The following is a 23,324-nucleotide window of genomic DNA, read 5'->3' as shown; positions in this document are numbered from 1 at the left end:
TTAGATCTCTTCGCAGCATTGAGTGGCCATCCCTGCAGTCAATTCTAGAATCTTCTCATCATCCCAAAGAGAAGCCACACACTCACTGGTGTGGTTTTTTTTTTGGATATAGGATGTTTTCTAAGGTTCATCCATATGTGGTAGCACGTGTGAGTACTTCCTTCTCCTGGTGACTGAATCCTGTTCCGCTGTACAGGTAGAGTGCGTTTTGTTGGTCCGTTCATGAGTTGATGGACATTAGGATTGATTTCTGCTTCCAGGCTTTCGGAATACTGCTGCTGTGGGCATTTGTGTGCAAGTCTTTGTGTGGACATATGTTTTCCTTTCTTTTGGGTGGATGCCTAGGTCATATTGTAAATTTATGTTTAACTTTTTAAGAAACTACCAAACTAAGTAGTCAAACTTTATTTCAGAAAAAATATAAATTCAGATAGTAATAAGTTATTTATTTAATATATTTTTAAAGTATTTGAGAGAGAGAGAGCATGAGAAGGGGAAGGTTTGGAGGGAGAAGCAGACTCCCCACCAACAGGGAGCCCGACGCAGGACTCGATCCCAGGACCCCAGGACCACAACCCGAGCCGAAGGCAGCCGCCCAACCAACCAAGCCACCCAGACGCCCCAGATAGTAGTAAATTTAAATTCCATTAATTTGTTTAGTGAATTTTTTAGACTTCAGATTTGCAGAAAGTAAGTAGATGATAATGCCTAGTGGTGGTGGGGCGAGCAGTGCTGTACAGTGATGGGGAAGTGTAGACTGATGCTGTTTTGGAGCAATTTGGCAATAGGTACCACTTCAGAAAACATGTGCAGACCCTTCTGTCCAACACAGCCCTTGTAGGAATTTATCCTGTAGAAATAACTGCACATGGACACATCGATTCAAGTACTGCATAGTCTTCTTGGCTTTTTTTTTTTTTAATAAAGATTTTATTTATTTATTTGACAGAGATCACAAGTAGGCAGAGAGACAGGCGGGGGTGGGGGGAGGGGGAAGCAGGCTCCCCGCTGAGCAGAGAGCCCGATTTGGGGCTTGATCCCAGGACTCAGATCATGACCTGAGCCGAAGGCAGAGGCCCAACCCACTGAGCCACTCAGGCGCCCCTTCTTGGCTTTTTATAAGAGCAAACAATCGCGACTGCCTTTGTTTACGGTCTACGCACGGGAGACTGGTTATGTTCATGGTGACGTAAACATTTTCCCCTTCTCCGGACAAGTGCTCATTTCTCTGGTCCCAGCTCTTGCGGCCTCCCCAGGAGTGGAATTCCTTGTCTTACTTGGCTCCAGCCAGATGCCCCAAGGTCAGGCCCCAGATCACACACCCTTGGCGAGCAACCTTGAAGCAGTCACACAACTGCTCCTGCTCTAGTTCCTCATCCGGAACGTTGGGAGAGTGTCGGTAGCCACCTCTCAAGATCAGTAACCACTGAGGGAAGCCCTCGGTTCTGTAATTCCTCATCTAAGGGCTCCCTTTGCCTTGTTTGTACAGTGGGGAGTAGTAGCTCACTCAGGAGCTGACCGACTTGCCTAGCCCGGTCTCTCCATACTTCATTTTTGTACCAGACCTTGGCCTGTAGGCCTCAGCGGGCGATCAGTGAGAGGCTGGAGCTGGGCCGCGGTGCCCACACGCAGGAGTTGGCTCTCCAGGGGCTTAAAGGGCAGGCAGCGGTCATTTAAAACCGGACATTTCTTACCTGCCAATGGGTCTTATTTTTCCTTCCTTCCTTCCTTCCTTTCTTTTTTAAGATTTTATTATTTAAGAGGGAGAGCACATGCATGAGTAGGGTGGGAGGAGCAGAGGCAGACTCCCCGCTGAGCAGGGAGCCCTACACGGGCTTGATCCTGGGACCTCCGGGTCGTGACCTGAGCCACTGACTGAGCCACCCAGGTGCCCAGGTCTTAACCTTTTTCATACATGTTGACATTGTAAGCGTCTTTGTTTCATTTTTCATTGTAAAAGAAAAGCACACAGCTCTGGGTGTTCAGCCTGATGAATTTTTACGACAATATAATCATGTAACCAGAACCCAGATCAAGATTGAGAGTATCGCCCACACTCCGGATCCTCCCCTGTGACCCTTCCCAGCCTTTCTCCTCTGAAAAGTTACTGCTGTCTGGACTTAGGTCTTTAAGATTTAATTTTGCTTGTTTTTGAACTTTCTTTCTTTCTTTTTTTTTTTTTTAAAGATTTTGTTTATTTGTTTGATACACAGACAGAGATCACAAGTAGGCAGAGCATCAAGCAGAGAGAAGTGGGGAAGCAGGCTCCCCGCTGAGCGGAGAGTTCAATGCGGGGCTCGATCTCAGGACCTGAGCCGAAGGCAGAGGCTTTAATGCACTGCGCCACCTAGGCACCCCATAATTCCTCATTCTTAAAGCTAATATACACCTAATCAAACAAACGTTAGGAAACAAGGTGAAGGGACTGTGCTCTGGGCCTGGGTTCCCAGGCCACAGCAGTGACTGTGTGTGGTGTGTCAAGAACATGACCACCTCACCTTGTGTTATGTTCTCCTGTTTACTTCTAGGTCCTGAGAACCCGTGGCTGGTCCAGGCCTATGTTTCTGCCGCTAAACACCCGTTTGCTTCCGTGGTGGCTCAGGAGGTCTTCCAGAGTGGAATCATTCCTTCAGATACCGACTTCCGCATCTACCGGGATTTTGGGAACATTCCAGGTATTTTGTGCATTACCGTGGGCTCTAGCCCAGTGGCAATGAAATAGAAGCAGGTTTTACTTTTTTGCAGGATTGTGAGCCAGCAGTGTATTCTGAGTCACTGAAACTGATTTCTGGATATTTTTCTTTTCTTTTAAATTCTGGTTTAAATCAAATGCTTGTCTTTTCTAGAATCTGTCATCTTGCCCCACACAGCGGCAGGACGGGGGACAGCTGGTTAGCACTTAGGCTCCCCACAGTGGTGGCCATAGATCCTGGAGGGTCTTTGGCTTTGTCGTTGCCTTCCTTGACTAGCTCCTGTGGTGGCTTGTACCTGATGTGAAGTTAGAGTCTGGCTCTGGCCCAGCACGGGTGTAGATAGCGGAGTTCTCTGGCCTCTGAGCTGTATGCCCCGCCCCTTGCTGTGGGACTTGTGAGGTCTCCCTGATATGTGTACTTCCCTGGTTATTCCGTGTCGCAGCTCTAGACGCTGTCAGACATTCATGAACGGGACAGCGATGGTGCCACTGCTTTGACATTTTGTCGTTTAGGAATTTAATATGTTAAACAGGCTTAAAGAAAGGTTTTTTTTAAATTTTTAATTTTTTAATCAACATATAATGTATTATTAGCCCCAGGGGTACAGGTCTGTGAATCGCCAGGTTTACACACTTCACAGCACTCACCATAGCACATACCCTCCCCAATGTCCATAACCCCACTCCCCTCTCCCAACCCCCCTCCCCCCTGCCACCCTCAGTTTGTTTTGTGAGATTAAGAGGCTCTTCTGGTTTGTCTCCCTCCGATCCCATCTTGTTTCATTTAGAAAGGTGGCTCTTTAGAGCAAAATGACGCTTTTTTTTTTCTGTGTGTCTTAGGAATTGACTTAGCTTTTATCGAGAATGGATACATTTATCACACCAAGTATGACACCGCAGACAGAATTCTAACAGATTCCATTCAGAGAGCAGGTTGGTATTCAAACGTAGACTCTTGGTCTGTGTTAAGGTGGAGTCTCAGGGCTGACCCACAAACCTACAAATTCCTTGTGGGCTGTGCATTAGGGATGCATTGTGCGGTATGCATGAGCTGGGTGGGCTTTGGAGTCCGAGAGATGAGGGCTCGGATTTTAGCCTTGAAGTCTAGGTTAGCCATTAAGAACATGGACGGAGGGGGTCTGTGAACCAGCCAGCTGGAAGGACACACTAGGAAGACGGGTCTGGGAATCAAAGGCATTGAGAAATCCACAGAAGCGTGGGGGAGGGAGTGTGCTTTGGGAGAGTGAAGCAGAGGCAGGGGACTCAGCCTGAGCTTTTGGGGAAAACACATCTGCAGGCTGGTGGGGAAGCCAGGGACAGAAGTGGCACGACAAGGCAGTGTGGCATCTCTGGGGAAGCCAAGAAAGTCAGGGGTGGGATGATCCTGGGGGAACCTCCGTGTGGCTCACGACTTCCCTCTGCTCCTGTATTCAGGTTCAGACTCGGTCGTTCCATGTGTGCCGAGCTCTGCCCGCCAGCGGCTCTCGTGCTTCCGGCTTTGAGGCCAAGGACTCCCGAGTCAGACTTGTGTTACGTTGTGTTTGGAAAGTCCCCTCAGGGCTTCCCCCTCTGCGGCTCTGGCTCGTGGGCTGTCTCTCCTGTTGAGCTCGCTCCCGTGCCCAGGCCCTGAACACACGGATGGGAGTGCTCGTATGGGAGCATCTAGACAGAAGGGCCTCCCTCACTTCTCGAACTCCACTGGCCGCCCAGGTGTGGTCCGGGGGCCTCTGCTCCCCATCTGTATTCCTGTTTTAAGTTGAGATAGAATTGACATTCCTTATTCTTAACCCACGTGCCATAGTGTGTTTGGCGTCTGTGACCTTCCTGAGGGGCTCTTGGCTCTTGGCTCAGCGCTGGCTTTCTGGTATCTGGAGCAGTACTGAAGGTATATGTTAAATGACTAGACTAAGGAACAGCCTTGGGTTTGTCGGTAGCGAGGAAAGGATGGGTGAGAGAACAGTTCCCGTGCAAGGGAGAGGGTGGAGGCCAGCGGGCTGAGCGTGTGCATGGAGACGACACAGAGTGGGAGCACAGACCTTCTTTGAGACCTTTCGTGAGAACAGTGTGGGGAGAGGTGTGGAAAGCTCTTCCTGCTTGCGGCCGTCCTCACACTGTGCGTGGTCTGTCACCCTCTCATCTTTCTCTTCTTTACTAACAGGTGACAACATTTTAGCGGTTCTTAAATACCTAGCTATGTCGGATATGTTGCCTTCTTCCTCTGAGTATCGACATGGAAACATGGTCTTCTTTGACGTGCTCGGCCTGTTTGTCGTTGCCTACCCCTCCCGCGTCGGCGCCGTCATTAACTGCATGGTGGTGACGGCTGTCGTCTTGTACCTGGGCAAAAAGCTGTTGCAGCCCAAGCACAAGAGTGAGTATTTTCCTCTACAACCACAGCGCTGGCCTGGGAGGGAGAATCTGCCTGCAGTTTTTCTGGTCCATGTACCTCTGTTCAGGGAGTCCAAAATCCTAAACATAACCTCTGATTTATAGCGTAAGAGATTTTTTTTTTTTTTTTAAAGATTTTATTTATTTATTTGACAGAGAGAGATCACAAGTAGGCAGAGAGGCAGGCAGAGAGAGAAGAGGAAGCAGGCTCCCCACGGAGCAGAGAGCCTGATGCGGGGCTTGATCCCAGGACCCTGAGATCATGACCTGAGCCGAAGGCAGCGGCTTAATCCACTGAGCCACCCAGGCGTCCCTATAGCGTAAGAGATTTTTTAGCGAATCTCAGACGAAGGTGCTCATTGCACTTCTGGTGTTGGCGCAGCAGGGACCTTTGTGCTCGCGCCACAGAGTGGGAGCTCCTGGGAAAGGTTCGTGCACGTGACGTTAGTGGAAGTTCCCATGAAGCAGGCTGGTGCGCACTAGAGCGCGGTGGTCAGGGCTCCATCCTGACGTGTGCCCCGACCGCTCCGGTTGGATTGGTTTCCTTCTGCTTGGCACGTTTCGTGGTCCAGGCGCTATGTGGTCTTCCAGGGGTGGAGGCACAGCGGCGGACCCCCCTGGTGGCTTTGCCGCACTGCTTCTCCTGCATCAGCTGCCCAGCCGCGTTTGGTACAGAACTTGACCTTCCGTTATTGCCGGTATTTCGATATGCAGAGCATCCTGGAGGTGCCGAAGATGAAAGCTGACCTGCGGTACTCATGGCTCCGAGTCCCTCTTGCCCACAGACTATTGGCGAATGTTACTTATATGTTATTCATCCTTCATGGTTTTTTTTTTTTTAAAGGTTTTTATTTATTTATTTGACAGAGATCACAAGTAGGCAGAGAGGCAGGCAGAGAGAGAGGAGGAAGCAGGCTCCCCACGGAGCAGAGAGCCCGATGCGGGGCTTGATCCCAGAACCCTGGGATCATGACCTGAGCCAAAGGCAGAGGCTTCAACCCGCTGAGCCACCCAGGCGCCCCTGTTGTTCATGTTTTTAACAAACCTGACCCCTGGGACTTTCTGTACATTGCAGAGACAGTGGTGAATTTGAATTTCTCATTTCACCGTTAGCCCCTGTAACTCTGCCGGCTGGCCGTGAGGTTGATTTGGCAGTCGGTGACGTCCACTTTGTGTTTTGTCTGCATTAGCTGACACCTACAGGAAGGACTTCTTCTGTGCGCTCGGCATCACTCTGATAAGCTGGTTCACGAGTCTGATCACTGTTCTCATCCTGGCGGTGTTCGTCTCTCTGATTGGACAGTCCCTGTCATGGTACAGCCACTTCTATGTCTCCGTCTGTCTGTATGGAACCGGAGCCGTGGCCAAAATCATACTCATACACACCCTCGCAAAAAAATTCTATTATGTGGTAAGTGTGAGGCATGTTTCTTGATTTCTTTCTGCTGCCTTCAAGGATCAAAGACAAACTCAAATGGGATTCGTGTTTGGCTTTCAGCGTGAGCAGACATGGTTTGGCACAGCTGTAGAAAACTGTCTCCCAGAACCATGTTTCGTTTCTGGAAGGCTTCTTTGGAAGCTTTTGAGGCTTCCGGTGCTGCAGCAAAGCTCTCAGTGTTTGGGTGGTTGTCGCCGTCCCTGCTGAGTCTGCTGCAGTGGGTCACTTGCTTCCTTCCTTGGGATGACCCTGTGAAGGCGGGGCCGGGGCGCGTGCTGTCCCCTATGCTCCGACAGCTCTGGCACGGACACACAGGAGGCATTTGCTGCCCTTTGAGCCACACCAAGACTTTTTTCTCCAGTGGCCTTCCCTTTCCTTAGCCCGTGTGGTGTCAGTGCAGACTCGGACAGCATCAGCTGTGGCGTGGGGCTGGGAGACACTGCTTGGGAAGCACGGGCGAGAGGACAGAGGGTTCTGGAACGATTGGTGCTGACATAGGGTTTCTGCTGTATGTATATGTTCGTTTGATAAACATCAAAATAGAAATTGTGGTTACAGGGTAACCAGAGTCATAGTAAACTTCAGTGACAGAGTGACCTGCGGTTTCTAAAGATTTTCTAAGTGACTTAAAGGGAAAAATCTTTCTTGGTTCCATAACTTATTTTCTTCTTCTATTTTTTTTTTTAAAGATTTTATTTATTTATTTGACAGACAGAGATCACAAGTAGGCAGAGAGGCAGGCAGAGAAAGGGGGGAAGCAGGCTCCCTGCTGAGCAGAGAGCCCGATGCGGGGCTCGATCCCAGGACCTTGAGATCATGACCTGAGCCGAAGGCAGAGGCTTTAACCCACTGAGCCACCCAGGCGCCCCCCATAACTTATTTTCAAGACAGCCAGTGCACACCTGTTTTTTGTTTGCCCTGCTAGGAGTTAGCATGGGCACACAGGTGGTGGTGATCAGATCTTTCCATGGGGATCTCTGGTGCCTGAACCTCGGTCTCCGTTTCAGTTCATGTCATGAAGTGCTCTGAGGAGCGCTTCCTTGTTAAAAGGCCTAGTGAAGGAAGGTTCTTTGCACTTGGCCATCTGTTGATGGATGGGCCGATATTTGTATCTCAGTGCCTTCAGTTTCTGAAAGGATTCTGCCGTGGGGCTCAAGCTCACATGCTCATTCTTAGTACAACAGTGTGTTAGAGCGTGGGGGGCTGTGCGGCAGGGGAGCAGGGGACCGAAATGCCCATTAGTAATGTTCCAGTGACTTTGACTAGTTTGGGGTGCCTGATCCTAAAATTTAGGGCCGAACACGGTGCGGGAGGGATGTGTATAGAGCGCCGGCTGGGCCTGGCACCGTGCCGGGCTGGTGGTCCAGGGACTGGTCAGGGCGTGCTCTCTGGCTTTGAGGGGCTTCATCTGGGGCCGCGGCACATGGGGCAGAGCAGGGAGAGCGGCGGGTTCGCAGCGCTGCGGGACTGTGGGGCGCGGAGGTCGGGAAGGCTTGGTGAGGGAGGCGGGGCCGCTGGAATTGGGTTTGTGACAGGCAGACAGAGAGCAGGTCGCCGGTGGTCAGAGGTGGGAGAGCACAAGCCCAGAAGCAGGTCAGCGTGGTGAAGACGTGATGACAGCCCGGTAACCGGACAGGCAGGCCAGCGGGGGGCTGCAGGCGGCCTCGGAGATGGAGGGAGGCCACTGGTAACCGTTTCCGAGCAGGACGGCTGCTGAGCTGGGGGACATGAGCAGCAGGAGACGGGGTGGGGGGCAGCATGGGGAGAGGGGGACCTGGTCCCGGGGGCATCTGTGTGACCTCCGGCCACAGTGGGGGGTTTACGGTAGGGTTGGCAGTGCTGAGACCTGTTTTTGAACAGCTGAGTGGTACTTGGCTTCAAGTAGAGTCTGAGAATTACTTCCTTTTCCATTATTTTTCAAGACCGCGTGTCTTCACGCTATGTTGAACGCAGAGAGGTGTCACAGCGTGGCCCTTCCTGTCCGAGGGGTCTGTCAGAGGCGGCTGGACAGGTTTTGGAAACACGCCACTGAAAGCTCTCACAGTACTGCCCGAGGTCCGGCTGTCCCGGTGTGGGGTCCCTGCACAGCACGGCAAGGACCGATGCTTGCGTGGACAGAGCCTCTGGGGCCGAGGTGTCGGGGTGTGTTAAGCTCTCAGGCAGCGCCCCTCTGACGGCTCCAGGGGCTGTGCCGGAGCCCGCAGACTTCCAAGCCCACAGGTTGGGCTTCGGCTGATGAATGCAAAAGCCACAGGAAGCCAGGGCGGGGCAGAGCCGTACCCCAGGGCCCCTGGGAAGCGGAGAAGACTCCGGAATCCAGCCAGACTGCATGGCCAGGGCTCCAGAGGGGCTGTGGGGGTGTCGCGGCTGCCAAGCTGTCCTGAACAGGTCCTTTCTCTCTTCGGCTTGAAGTTCTTTGCAAGTTGCATAAGTAGAAAAGTTACGGGAGTGAATGTTTTTAGGAGAGTGCTTTCTTCTATTTTACAAAATTTCCAAAGGTTACTTTGAGGCGGGCAGAGGGAGAGCGCAGGTTGCACACGAGTCAGGAAGCTTGTTCCCCGTCCTAGTAAGTGCCCCTTCCCGGGGCGGCCATCCTGACAGGAGGTAGCTTGGTGGGCGTTGCCTTAAAGTTGAAGACCAAACGTAGCTCTTGGGAGCACTGGAAGTGATACTGCGTTGGAAGATCTTTGTGAACGGCCCACGCAGGAGACTAGCGGTGTGGTTTTCTTTCTTCCAGAATGCCAGTGACCGGTATCTGGGAGAAGTGTTCTTTGACACCTCGCTGTGTGTGCACTGCGTTTCCCTCACGGCTCTCACGTACCGAGGACTGTGCTCGGCGTTCATTAGCGCGGTCTGGGTGGCCTTTCCCTTGCTCACAAAGCTTTGCGTGCACAAAGACTTGAAGCAGCATGGTAGGTATTTGGGGTTTTGACGCAAATGGGAAAATACTTTAAAAATGCTTATGATAAAAAAAAAAATGCTTATGGTAAGACTTGGGAGACCCTTTCTCTATTTTCTGACCTTTGGGCATAGGCTTTCAAGATGGTTGCTGATGCTGTTTTCAGTGTTGAGATCACAGAAGTTTTCATCCTGTACCTCATACCATGCCATGCTCATGTTTACGAACACATTAGCTCATGTACTACGTGTTCTGTTGCGTTTTTACCTGTATCTTATTGTTCCTGAATGACACAGGTCATATGATATGTCCCTGAATGAATGTTCTGTCTCATGCACACCAGTACTATAGAATCTGGGTCCCACTGTAGAATTTCAGAGATGTGTGTTTTCTCTTTTTCCCTAGGTGCCCGAGGGAAGTTTATTGCCTTTTACCTTTTGGGGATGTTTATTCCTTATCTTTATGCACTGTACCTCATCTGGGCAGTATTCGAGATGTTTACCCCCATCCTCGGAAGGAGTGGTTCGGAAATCCCACCTGACGTCGTGCTGGCTTCCATTTTGGCTGGTTGTACGATGATCCTCTCTTCTTATTTTGTAAGGAAAAAACATTTAAAAATTTATTTTTTCTTCATTTGTCATATAAGTATGTGATGAGTTTACCTATAGTACGTTCTGGGAAACAGTGTTTCTTGTACTTTATTGAGAAACATCTGTGCAAAAGAAATGGGGATTGTGTGTGTAGAATGTGGGTTCAGTGGTAAAAAGATGTGAAATGGGTTTGCTTGGGTTTTGTTTTTTTACCTCCTTGTCCTCCCAAGTCCTCTGGTTATATTTCTTCACAGCTTTCACACCACTTGAATGTGAATTTGTAGAGTGCATACCATGTAAGATAAGATAGAGACTGCTTGGTGGTGGATTTTTTTATTTTAAAGCTTTTATTTATTTGAGAGAGTGAGCATGAGCTGGGGTGAAGGGGGTAGAGGGAGAAGCAGGCTCCCCACTGAGCAGAGAGCCCGATGCAGGCCTCGATCCCAGGACCCTGAAATCATGACCTGAGCCGAAGGTAGAGGCTTAACCCTCTGGGTGAGCTACCCAGGCACACCAAATGGTGGATTTTTAGAATGATTCCTAATAGTGTGTTTTCAACTTCCTACTGAGAGACAAATGTTAATAAATACGTGGTTGGTTTTATTAGTGTTCTCAGAGCTGGTGGAGGGAGAAGGAATCTGATGAGGCTCTTTCTGTTATCACTGAACTGACTTCCCCGGCCGCTAGCCCCGCGGTGTTCACTAATGGGGCCTGTCTCCTTAGGTGACGGACACTGAGGACTCAGAGTATCACAGGCCTTGTCCTTCTGCTGTCCGTGCTCTGCCCTTGCAGGGAGAGTTCTGCCTTTGCCATCCCTTCTGCTCCTCCCCGGGACTCCCCTGAGGGAAGACCGGACCCCGTGGTAGAGCAGGTTCCAGGCAGAGTTCTGCGCTCAGCGTGGGGACCTTGGCCTGGCCCCTCTCGTGGAGGCTGTTCTCTGGGATGTAGCTCTTTTCCTGGAATTCCCGAGAATAAGAAGCGATGACTGCATACCCATAGGTACGCTCCAAGATTTGCAGTTAGGGGACTAAGTAGAAAAAGCAGTTGTGACTCTGTCATAGTTCTTGGCTCCACGGAGACGATGGCGAGTCTTTCCATGTCACGACGGTGAAGGGCATGTCAGGTGGAGGTGAGGGTTTAGAGATGGCGGGTAAAGACGCCACGTGCATGGTCAGCAGCTTCGGCGCACCTTCGGCGCACGGCCCTTAGACAGGAGAGTGGCCATCTGGCCTGGGGAGCGGTTCTGCATGCCCCTGTGTGCGGCTGGTGGAAGGAAGTCTGGGCATTCCAGGCATTTGGTCTTTACTGTAACGATTCAGTCCTTACTGGTGCGTGCAGGGGTGGATGGAGAATTCTGGAATGTTCTTTGACGCCTCCAGGGTTTACTTCTTTCGGTTTCAACGTTAAGCCTTTAAATTCTCTGTGCAGGTAGCTAGAGGGTTTGGCTGCTGTGAGGGCCGAAGCGGTTCGGGGCTAATCACGCGTAGATTAGGCTGTGATCTTGAGTCGGCAGAGTCATGAACTGGGCCCCGCTATCAGTGGGTGAAAGCTCTTAGTGCTCAGAAGCCACAATCAAAATATGGGGCATTTTAGTTCCGTCCCGTGTGGAACGGGACAGATTAAAAACCCTGACAGCTTCACCGTGGAAATGGAAAGTGACCCCTGAGTACGGGAATCCTGGAAACTCTGGAGAGAGGACTAAAGTATATAGTCTTCTGAATTATATTTTATTAGAAAAGCTTCTGGAGTGTGCCTCTTGGAATACATTGGAAGCTCATTTACTTTTCATCAGAATGCAAGGTGGCCACGCTGCTGGTGGCCATGGGTGGGCATCATTTGCTCCTTGACTTGCCTCCAGGGCATGGTGTTGGAGCCGGGTTGGGGGGCCCCAAAAGAGGCAGCCTGGTCTCCGAGATGGGGGACAGGAAGCGTAATGCAGATTTCACGGAGCTCTTTTCGGTCCTCGGGGATCCACTGAGTCCATTTGCTAGGGAGCAATGACGTGCCTGTCTGGTGGTGGGGCCGCGGGTGTTCCTGGGGTTGTCCTAATTCAACGATTCTGCTGCTGAGTGACCTTGGGGAACAAGACAGCAGCCCTGGACGCTGCCTAGACCCTTCTCATGCTTCTCTTTGTTTCATTTTGCACATGTTTGGGAATCTAGAATGAGGGATGTCCCATTTAAGGCAGAAGTAAGAGTGAAATCGGAGGTGCTGGAATCCGGACACATTGTCACTCCGGCCTCCCCTCCCCCCCACCCCCCTGCCCTGTGATTGCATTGCACTCACCACCCGTTACCAGACCTCCTCCAGGAGACGCGTGGCAGGGGCAGCTGACGAGCCTCATGGCTTGAGTGCGTGTGGCACGTGACAGGGTAGCTGACACGGAGCTTTAGGGCAGCCTTGCGAGGTGGCTGGGTGGGGATGGCAGGAGCCACTGCCTCTGATGGAAGGTCTTCCTCTGACCTGAAAGACTCTCGACACCTAAGCTGGGCGGCCTCCCCGCGGAGGGGGAAGTCACTGCTCGGCGGCAGGATGTCTGACGCCACTCTGCGGAGCCACACCGTAAAATCGTACACCTGCCGGGACAGTGGGGGACAGGGACGAGTGTAGTTCTGTAGTTCTGCTAACTCCCTGCCTCGGCTCCCGGGGGACGGTCTTGTTTCCGTGCTTACGGTGTAAAATCGCAAGATCACTGCCCTAAGGCCGGTACCGTGTTGCTGGAGTGGACCCCGGAGGGGACGCTGGTGCTGGTGTTTTGTGTAGTAGAGCATGTGGGAGGTCACGCGTATTTGCCCGATCTCCACAGAAGTCTCTCCACACTCATGCTCTCTGCATGGACCCCCGGAGGTGGGTGACCAGGGGGAGCAGGCGCGGGGAGCTGGGATGGGGTCAATGTGGTCCCTTCTGAGCCCCTGAGGGGTCTGTGGGTGGTTCTGTGAGTCACGTGTGTCCCCCACAGCTGACTGTGACTTCCCGACCACCGAAGGGCTGGTGGAAGCAGGTGTGGGACGTGCGAGGTGCCCCCGCCGGAGCCCAGGCCTGTCGTCAGCCCGGGACCGCTCTGTTCACCCAGCCCCGAAGGGCCACGCGCGGCGGCCTCCTGACGGGTGTCGAGGTGCAAGTTCAGATGCACCCAGCACCGAGGCAGGCGCCAGAGCATCAGGAGCCGAACTTGGTCTCCTGGGGACGGGTATGCGGACGCGCCCGATCTTAGCTCGTTCTTCAGCGAGAACCTTCTGTGGTGACGCTTGCTAGATCAGTGGTGTCTCTGGGGCCGCGGCTAATGGGGGGCACGGACAGAGTCAGAAGCAGAGTAAGGTCCTGGTTTCACTGGTGCTGGGTCTCTATCGTGGAGTCTCTGCCGACCGAACCGAGACCCCATCTCTGTGTCCTTACCCTCTCGACGGTTTGGGGGGGACAGGGGCTCCCTCGTTTACATGGGCTCCGGCCCAGAACCTTTGAGGCGGTGCCTGTCCCCCGGGTGTGGTGTGGTGACACCTGCCAGCAGGCGCGCCTTGCGGTCGCTCGGGTGGCGGCCAGCCCGGGGCGCAGGTGGCAGGGCCAGCGTCTGCCCCCGGGAACGCTGTGGCTCTGCTCCTGTCTCGCAGATCAGCTTCATCTACCTGGCCAAGAGCACCAAGAAGACGCTGCTGGCGCTGACGTCCGTGAGCGCCGTCACGCTGCTCCTGGTCTGCAGTGGCGCCTTCTTCCCCTACAGCTCGCAGCCTGCCAGCCCCAAGCCGAAGCGGGTGTTTCTTCAGGTAAGAAGAGTGGCTTCGCCGGAGGGTCTGCGGGGGGATCCTCGTGGGTGCTGCGCTCATCCGCGGCGGGGAACTGACCGGGCCTGCGCTGGCCTCGGCGGGCGGTGCACCCAGCAGGGCCAGGGACTGACCGGAGGCTTGCTGCTCCGCGACACACGCATCCCCGAGGGGCCGGCCCGGACACGTCAGCTTGCTTTGTTCTTGTTCACGTCACAGAAACGCCCGCACTGGAGAAGGCAGAGCAGGTCTGCCGCGGAGTGATGAGCTTTGGAAGGACAGATTGTAGAAACGTCTGCAGGCTGAGGAAAACTCTGAATTCAGCTGGCAAAGTCAAACTGCTATTTTAAAATGCCCGTAAAAATGATCTTAGGTCGCCTTTGAGGGAGGATGTCATAATGAAAATGTAAGAACTTAGACAGGGACTGGTAACACGGGATTTAGAACTTCTGTGCATTTTAGGTTTTGGGCAATTTTTGAAGTTGGCGCTGTAAGGCGGGAGAACGCACTGAGCTGCCTTGTTTCCCGTCCTTCTCTGAGAGGCTGAGAAGCAGAAAAGCCAACTGCACACAAGGGCACCCGGCTGGCTGGACCAGGAGGGCACGCGACTCTGGGTCTCGGGGTCGTGAGTTTGTAGACGTGGGTCTCCACCCACATGAGGTGTAGCTCTACTTTACAAACAAATCTTAAAGAAAAATAAAGAAAGAAAAGGCAAGAATCATAAGCTAGGAACTACTCAGGGACTTGAAGGAGTAATAGTAACACTCGGATATAAGTTATCAGGGAGGAGATGCTGCAAAGGGCCACTGTTCCTTGTTACAGGAAGTCCTAGAAGACAGCGATGTGCCTTATGTGACAATCGTGACAATTTACAAAGCCATGAATGAAGAACAGCTCACTTTTAGGAGAGTCTGTGTGTCTTCAGTGACTTGCTCAATTTTTGGAATTACGTTACTAAGGAAAAGTGACATTTTTACTTTTAAAAACTCCCATTCTGCTTTGTTTGGGGTTCTCTTCTTCCCCGTGCCAGAAGTTGGCATGCTTCCCCGAACAGGGTCAGGTAATAAGTACTTGGGGCTCTGCCAGCTGCGTGGCCTCTGTCTCCGTTGTTTTGTGGCCCACGGGCGGCCACAGACGGCGCCTCCTCAGGTGAGCGGGGCCTGTGCAAGCAGGGAAGTGGCCGCATGGCCTGTGGGCTCCAGTTCCCCGGCCTCGCCCCGCGCCGTCCTCTCTTGCTGCTTGATGCGCTCCGGGCTGCTTTCTCCTGCGCTGCGTGGGGCGTGGTGCCCGCCTGTGTCATCCCGGCGTGCGCGGGGGTGTTCGTCTCTGCGCCGGAGGGGCTTCAGGCCGCACCCCGAAAGCAGAGTGTGTCTCTTAGAGTGGCTTTGTTCGCAGCCTTCGGCTAAATGGAGTTCTAATGTCCCTGTCTTTTAAATCTGAACTGTCTTCAGAAAGGCCTTAATGAAATTTAAATATGTAAATATACTTGTAAGAAATAGTAACACTTCGTATATTCGTCGCGGAGTTTAAAGGAAAGAACAGAAGCAGTATCTGCTAAGACCCGAGTGTCCCCTTCTTGATCCCGGTCCCCTCCCCCGGGAAATACGGTCGTGAACTTGGGAGGGAGCTAGTACCTTTTCTTGACCAGTTCCTGTGGAGCCCTAGACAGGAAGACAGAGTTTGCCTCTTTGTGAGCCTCTCAAAAGACAAAGCCGTAAACGGCCCTTCGTGACTGGCCGCGTCCCGCCCAGCAGCGCGGGGGAAGCTTCCTCCTTGACGCTCGTCAGGGCCCTTCAGCGAACGGGTGCCCCTGCCCCTGCCGCTGCTGGTGGGCGTCCGGGTTGTTCGCAGTTCGCTGCCGGGGACGGTGCTGGATCCGCGCGCGGCCCTGGCCGGCCGTTCTCCCGGGTCCCCTGCGGCCGTGGAAGGGCCGGCTGGGCCTGTGTGCGTTCAGGTGCCGCTCAGCAGTGCCCCGAGCTGGCCGGGCCCGCCCTGCCCCCCAGCAGCGCGGGAGGGGCTCTGTGGCTGCGCCTGGCCGGGCTCGGCCTCCTCCCGTTTCGGGTGCTCGAGCCGCGGGAGCCGGCATGCGGCGAAGGGGCCCGGCGCTCGCTGTCTCACGGCTCTGTTCGTCGCAGCACGTGACTAGAACGTTTCACGGCCTGGACGGAAACGTCACGAAGCGGGACTCCGGAATATGGATCAACGGGTTCGACTACACGGGCATGTCCCACATCACGCCTCACATTCCTGAGATCAACGACACCATCCGAGCTCACTGTGAGGAGGACGCGCCCCTGTGTGGCTTCCCGTGGTACCTCCCGGTGCACTTCCTCATCAGGTCGGTTCCCTGGCGTGCTGCTCGCCTTCGGCCGCGTGACTGCCCTCGTACGCGTTAACGCAGACGGCACGTGCCGCTGTGCTGTGTCCGTCACCGCCGGAGTTCCCCTTCTTCAGCGGGACAGAGCACTCAGGTTTACTGTTGCCTTCTCGAATTTGGGAAGTCTGTCCTCCAGAAACCCGGGTAGTTAAGAGAACGGCCGGCCCTCTCGGGAGGTCTGAAGGTCTGATAGACCGCAGTGAGCCTTCGTTTGGACGCTTTTATGTTCGTGGTTTGGTGGTAAGGGGCTGGATAAGAAGGAACAGGATCGGGAGTGGAATCGAGACCACCTAGGATCCCTCGTTCGTAATTTGGGAAAGGTTTCATTACACAGTGATGGGCTTTTAGAGTAATTTGCATGATTTTACCATCAGAGATTATTTTCATATCCCAAAATGTGAGTCGTATATTCAGACCACTTTAGTGAGTTAGAGATAGATTTCAACTAAAATTAAGCGTCCTAAATATTGAAGCTACCTTTCCAAATAGGAAAAATTGGTATCTTCCTGCCCCAGAAGTTTCTCCAGGAGATCCAGCTCATTTCAGACTTGTGTCCAAAGAACAGACACCCTGGGATTCTGTGAAGCTGACGTTTGAAGCCACAGGTAAGAGATAGGACGATGTTTTCTTCTGTTTCACTTTTTAAATTCTTAAAATACGTATTTTTTTTCCATAAGTGGTAGTGACTAGTGACTTACGAAGAATTTTGTGTTTCTAAGAGCACTTGAATTTTTTTTTTTTTTTAAGATTTTATTTATTTGACAGAGATCACAAGTAGGCAGAGAGGCAGGCAGGGCGGGGTGGGGGGGGGAGCAGGCTCCCTGCGGAGCAGAGCCCAATGCAGGTTTCTATCCCAGGGTCCTGGGGTCATGACTTGAGCTGAAGGCAGAGGCTTTAACCCACTGAGCCACCCAGGCTCCCCCCACGCCTTTTTTTTTTTTTTTTAAAGAAGCGCACTTGAAGTTCTTTAAGACTTTATTTTTTTAGAGTGGTTTTAGGTTTACAGAAAAATCGAGCAGAAAGCAGAGCTCCCCTCCTCCTTATTAACATCTTGTTCTCAGAGTGTGGTGCAGTTCCTAACGTGGACGAGCCCACACTGATACACGTTACCAGTAACTGAAGTCCGTGGTTTGCATGAAGGCTCAGTTCGCTCTTTGTGTTGCATAGTTCTGGGAGTTTTCTGGGACAGATGAGTGATGTCATGTACCCGTGGTATTGCACAGAGTAGATCTGACTCGCTGCCCTGAGAATCCCCGTGCTCCCTCCCTCCATCCCTCTTCCCCACTCCCTCTGGCAAACTCTGACTTTGTTACCATTTCTACTGTCTTGTCTTTTCCGGAGTGTCCTGTAGCTGTAGTCGGATGGTTCGTAGTCCTTTTCACTTAGCAGTCCGCATTTCAGAGCCTTCACGTCGTTGGGGCGCGAGAGCTTTCGCTTCTTTTCACTGCTCCGCAGCGATGTGGCTGTGCTCCAGCTGGGCTGTGCCCCCGCAGATGGACAGGCCGCCTGGTTGCTTCCATTTGGCAATTGTGAATAAAGCTGCCGTAAACATTTGTTTGCAGGCTTCTGTCTAGACACGTTTTGAGCTCACCTGGATAAAAACCTAGGAGTACAGTTGCTAGATCGTGTGGTTGGCCTATATTTGCTGTTGCCAGACACCAGCAGCCTCTCCCAGCGCGCCTGCGCCCCACTGCCCGCCCAGCAGCGCTCGGCACCATCGATGTCGGGATCCTAGCAGTGCTGCTGGACCGGTAGTGCCGTGTCGCTGCTTCTTCCGTGGGCTGCTCCCTGTTGACCTACGCTGTGAGCATCCTTTCCTAGGTTACTTGCCATCTGTGTGTCACTACTGGTGAGGTGTCTGTTAACTGGGTGGTTTGATTTGTTGTTCAAATTTAAGAGTTCTCTGTGCGTATGGATGGAAGTCCTTTAGATCAGATGAGTGCTTTGCGAATGTTTTCTTCCAGTCTGGGTTGTCTTTCCATTCTCTTGAGTGTTTCCCACAGAACATAAGTTTTTAAATTTAACGAAGTCAAGTGTAATCAGTTTTTCTTTGATGGGTTATGATTTTGGTGTCGTGTCTAAAAGTCATTGCCAAACCTGGGGTCTCTGGAGTTTCTCTGATGTTACCGTCTACAAATTTCGTTTTGTGTTTTCTATTTAGATCCATGAGAGAGCCATTTTGAGTTAATTTTTGTGAAAGATGTAAGATCTGAGTGTAGGATTTTTTTTTTGCATGTGGATTTCCAGCTGTTCCAGTACCATTTCATTTTTTTTTTTTTAAGATTTTATTTATTTATTTGACAGAGAGAGAGCACAAGTAGGCAGAGAGGCAGGCAGAGAGAGAGGAGGAAGCAGGCTCCCCGCGGAGCAGAGAACCCGATGCGGGGCTCAATCCCAGGACCCTGAGATCATGACCTGAGCCGAAGGCAGCGGCTTAATCCACTGAGCCACCCAGGCGCCCTCATTTTTTTTTTTTTTAAAGATTTTATTTATTTATTTGACAGATAGAGATCACAAGTAGAGAGGCAGGCAGAGAGAGAGGGAGGAGGAAGCAGGCTCCCCGCCAAGGAGCCTGATGCAGGGCTCGATCCCGGACCCTGGGATCATGACCTGAGCGAAAGGCAGAGGCTTTTAACCCACTGAGCCACCCAGGCGCCCCCCCCTCATTTTTTTTTTTTTTTTAAAGATCTTTTTATTTGACAGACAGAGATCACAGGCAGAGAGGAAGCCAGAGAGAGAGGAGGGGAAGCAGGCTCCCTGCTGAGCAGAGAGCCCGATGCGGGGCTCGATCCCAGGACCCTGGGACCATGACCTGGGCCAAAGGCAGAGGCTTTAACCCACTGAGCCACCCAGGTGCCCCTACCATTTCATTTTTTGATGAAGAATGTCCTGCCTGTACTGAACGACCTTTGTTGTATTGTCAGACGGCAGTTGACTGTATTTGCGTTGGTCTATTTCTGGGCTCTCTATTCTGTTTTACTTCTCTGTTTCGTCATTATGGTGCGCTCTTGGTCAAGTCTTGAAAGTGGGTAGTATCCGTCCTCTCTGATTTTATTCTTCTGAATGTTGCTTGTCTTTTGTCTCTCCATGTATCAGTTTGTTGAGATCCACGATAGAACTTTCTGGGATTCTGACTGGAGCTGCACTGTAATCTATAGCTCAAGCAGGGACAAATGGCATCTTAGTGGTTTCTCCATGACATGGAATATGTTTCCACTACTTCTATTTGTTTGCTTTCCTCAGAACTATATTGTGTAGTTTTCCTCATATATTTCATAAGACTTTTTTTAGATTTCTACCTAAGTATTTCATTTTGGGCATGCTAATGTAAACAGTATTTTTCATTGACGGTGTATATAGGAACACAGTTGATTTTGTTTATTAACTTTGTATCCTGCAACCTTGCCATCATTGTTTATTAGTTACAGGAGGTTTTTTGTTGCTGCTTTGGGATTTTCTATATGGATGATCATGTCATCTGCAAACAGTTCTATTTCTTCTTTCTCAATCCTTTTTTACTTACTACCTTTTCTTGTCTTATTGCATTAACCAAGACTTCCAGTATTGTGAAAAAGAGTGCTAAGAGGAGTAGTAATAGTGGCAATCACTGTCTTGTTCTTGATCTCAGTGGGAAAGCTTCTGTATTTCTACTGAGTATCCTGTTAGCTGTAGGTTTTCTGTAGATGCTCTTTATAAGGTTGAGGAAACTCCCCTCTGGTTTTAGTTTGCTGAACTCTGTGAATGGATGTTGGATTTTGTCACATGCTTTTCTTTGTCTTTGTCTGTTGTGTGATGGATTATGGGAACTGATGTTCAAAGGCTGAACCAATCTTGTATACATGGAATAAATCCTCCCTGGTTGCAGTGTAGAATCCTTTTTATGCATTGTTGGACTTGATTTGCTAATATTGTGTTGAGGATTGGTTCTGTTTTTCCGGAGAACTCTAACACAAGAAGTTCGTTTTTAAAAGTTCCCGCTGTGTTCACTTTATACCATTCTTGAGTGTCATATAAATGGAATTTTCCAGTATGTAATATGCTGGGTCTGGGTCATGAAGCATAATGTTTTTGAGACTGAGCTGTGGTGTTCTGAGTGTTAGTATTTGGTTCCCTGAAAGGAGTCTCTGAGAATTCCAGTTGTTCCACATTCTCCCCAGTATTGGCTGTTCTCGTCCCTCGTACCATTCCTGTGGGGCCTTCAGCAGTAGCTCCTGCACTGGTCTGGGGAATAATGACGTGGAACACTCTTCCAGGGGCTTCCTGGAAGACATTCCGTTACCTTGGCTTGTTTCATTTCTTTTTCTCTTTAAAAATTGGGCTTATTGGCTTGCAGGAGTGCGTAAGTTCCACATCATAGTCCTTTATCAGGAATGTATGTATCAGATATCTAGGTTTTCTTATCCATTCATTTTCTTTTTTTTTTTTAATAAGTTGCTATATATTTTTTTTAAGATTTATTTATTTATTTGACAGAGAGAGAGAGATCACAAGTAGGCAGGTAGAGAGACAGGAGGAAGCAGGCTCCCTGCTGAGCAGAGAGCCCCATGTAGGGCTTGATCCCAGGACCCTGAGATCATGACCTGAGCTGAAGGCAGAGGTTTAACCCACTGAGCCACCCAGGCGCCCCCAGAAGTTTTAAATTTTTATGAATTCCAATTTATCAGGTTTTTCTTTAGATTTAGTACTGTATGTATCCTCTCCAAAAAAATCTTGTCTACCCAGAGGCCACAAAGACACTCATTTTTCCTTCTAGAAGCTTCATGGCTTCAGCTATTATGTTTAGACCTATAATGTACCTTGAATTAATTTTTGTATAAGGTGTGAGTTAGAGGTCAGGTTTTTTTTTCCCCCTTTATGGATATCCAGTTGTTCTACCATCATCTGTTGAGAAGATTTAACCTTTACCCTACTGAATGGCTTTGGCGTCTTTGCCAAAATTATTGGATTGTATATACCTCAACTTTGCCCACTTTTTACTGAACTTCCTCTTTCACAAGTAGCTTGTTTGGTTTTTGTATTTTTTGGTCACTATAGCCATCATATTTACTGTAAAAAGCAAGTTATTTATTGCGCTCAGGCATAGTTCATTCAGTTTAACACAGAAGGGACTCGAAAATCTGGTGAGGAAGAGTGGAGGACACAAGATGGCGGGAGTGAAATAATACAGTTTGGTAGTTAACCAGTGGAACAAAGCGCTTACAGGGAATTAAGAGCCTCGGCTGATGCTTTTGAAGTTTGAAGGTGGACTTTCGTTTTCTCTAAGCTTTTAAAATTTAATTGGAAATACATTTATTTTGCACCAACCGCTTTTCTTGTTCATGCCAATAATTATTTCTGATTTGTATTTAACCACCAGCTTGTAAAAAGGAAGCACAGAAAAATCCCAAACTTTATCTTTTAGGCATAATTTGGAGAATTCCAGTAAAATTCAGGTTCCTGGCAGGCAGGTTACATATCTCCTGCCCTGTGTTTTGTGATTACAAATGTCAAGAAATCAGGAAAAAAAAATTGACCATATATATATGTGGGTCTATTTATGTACCTGTTAACTACCTTTTTAATTATAGAAGCTTTTGACTTAATGATTGCGAGGGTTAAGAGCCTCTGTAATTTTTGTTTTTCAGGATTTTCCTTGCTATTTTTGCATGTTTGTTTTTCCCTATGAACTTTAGTACTGTAACTCTGACACAAAACTTAATTGCTTATTGGTATTTTGGGGAGGAACAGAAAAGGAGAGCTGGCATGTCATCCTGTCCAAGAACCGGGAATGTCTCTTCCTGTGTTCACATCTACTTGTGTGTCTTTCAGGAGTGTTAATAAGATTTTTCTCATTTAGTTTTTGTTGCTATTAAAATTGGGGTTTTCTCTACTGTTACCTGAACTGGTTATATTTCAGATGTGTCAATTTTGTATATAAATTTTGTATCTTGCTATTTCACTGAATCTCCTACTTTTTTTATTATGTTAGTCACCATATAGTACATCATTAGTTTCTGATGTACTGGTCTCGGATTCATTGTTTGCGTTTAATCTTTTACTTTCTGATTTAATCATTGCTCCTCTAGGGTTCCCCAGGTAAACCAGGAATTGCCAACCTTTAAATGGCCAGATAGTAAACACTTTTGGGCTTTGCTATATGTCCCTATTGTAGATTTTTTTATTAGCTGCTTTTTTTTTTTTTTTTAAGACTTCTAAATTTGGGGCGTGTGGGTGGCTCAGTGGGTTAAAGCCTCTGCCTTCGGCTCAGGTCATGATCCTGAGGTCCTGGGATCCAGCCCTGCATCCGGCTCTCTGCTCAGCAGGAAGCCCGTTTCCTCCTCTCTCTCTCTCTGCTTGCCTCTCTGCCTACTTGTGATCTCTGTCAAATAAATAAATAAAAGCTTTAAAAAATAAAAAAAAAATTAAAAAAAAACTTTTAAATTAAATTTGAGAGAGTGAAAGAGCATGATTGCAGAGGAAGGGCAGAAGCAGACAGAGGGCTCCAACTCAGGACCCTGAGATCATGACCTGACTAGAAGGCAGATGTATAACCAACTGAGCCACCCAGGTGCCCCTTAACTACTTTTTAAACACATAAAACCCATTCTTAGTCCGAAGCCTTACAAACAGACCTCAAGTCTAGCTTGCTGACCGCTGTGTATCTTCTGCAAATATAGTCTCTCTTCTTTACCTGTTCTTAGGCCTGTGATTGACGTGTGTAAGTGGCTGGTGCTGCCGTGTGGCGATGTGACGTGACAAGTGGGCGGCCTTGCGTTACGTAGAGCGCGGGTGTGTAGTGTTGCCGGCGTTCGAGCCGCATTTATCGGCAGTCCTGTCTTGCATGTTTTCGTAAGGAATAGGTTTTAATTTTGGGAAAGGCTTTTTTCAGAATGTATAAAGAGAATCAGGATTTTCTTCCTTGGGTCTTGATAATGCTGTTGTTTTCCATTAGGCCGTGGCTTCTGATTCTCTTCACATCTCTTCGCATCACTGGATTTTGTTTGCTAATGTTTAGAAATTTTGAGGTAATACTCATGAGTGATACTGGTCCATCTTTATTTTTTGGGTACTCTTTAATCACATTTAGGCATGTGTCACACTTTATAAATGTATAAACATCATGAAAATGGAAAGTTGTCCTTAATTTCAAATGCCTTGGAATAATTCTGGAAGCATTTAAATGACCTCTTTAAAAAGCTGGCT

At 49.8% G+C, this 23,324-nt stretch overlaps 1 protein-coding gene across 1 annotated transcript in view; it reads left to right on the top strand.

Moving 5' to 3' along the window:
- ERMP1 (endoplasmic reticulum metallopeptidase 1) overlaps window positions 1–23,324 on the top strand; it is a 39,682-nt gene that overhangs the window by 11,439 nt on the left and 4,919 nt on the right. Inside the window, exons 5-13 of the mRNA XM_046023389.1 lie at window positions 2,529–2,675; window positions 3,533–3,625; window positions 4,851–5,063; window positions 6,271–6,491; window positions 9,256–9,430; window positions 9,823–10,013; window positions 13,616–13,768; window positions 15,901–16,103; window positions 16,632–16,747. Of these exons, the coding sequence (XP_045879345.1) occupies window positions 2,529–2,675; window positions 3,533–3,625; window positions 4,851–5,063; window positions 6,271–6,491; window positions 9,256–9,430; window positions 9,823–10,013; window positions 13,616–13,768; window positions 15,901–16,103; window positions 16,632–16,747 (1,512 nt within the window). The remainder of the gene's footprint in view (window positions 1–2,528; window positions 2,676–3,532; window positions 3,626–4,850; window positions 5,064–6,270; window positions 6,492–9,255; window positions 9,431–9,822; window positions 10,014–13,615; window positions 13,769–15,900; window positions 16,104–16,631; window positions 16,748–23,324) is intronic.

Source organism: Meles meles, chromosome 11 (genome assembly GCF_922984935.1).
Source record: "Meles meles chromosome 11, mMelMel3.1 paternal haplotype, whole genome shotgun sequence".
Taxonomy (NCBI): Eukaryota; Metazoa; Chordata; class Mammalia; order Carnivora; family Mustelidae; genus Meles; species Meles meles.
The sequence above is the reverse complement of the archived record's forward strand: the minus strand, read 5'-3'. Positions and strand labels throughout refer to the sequence as shown.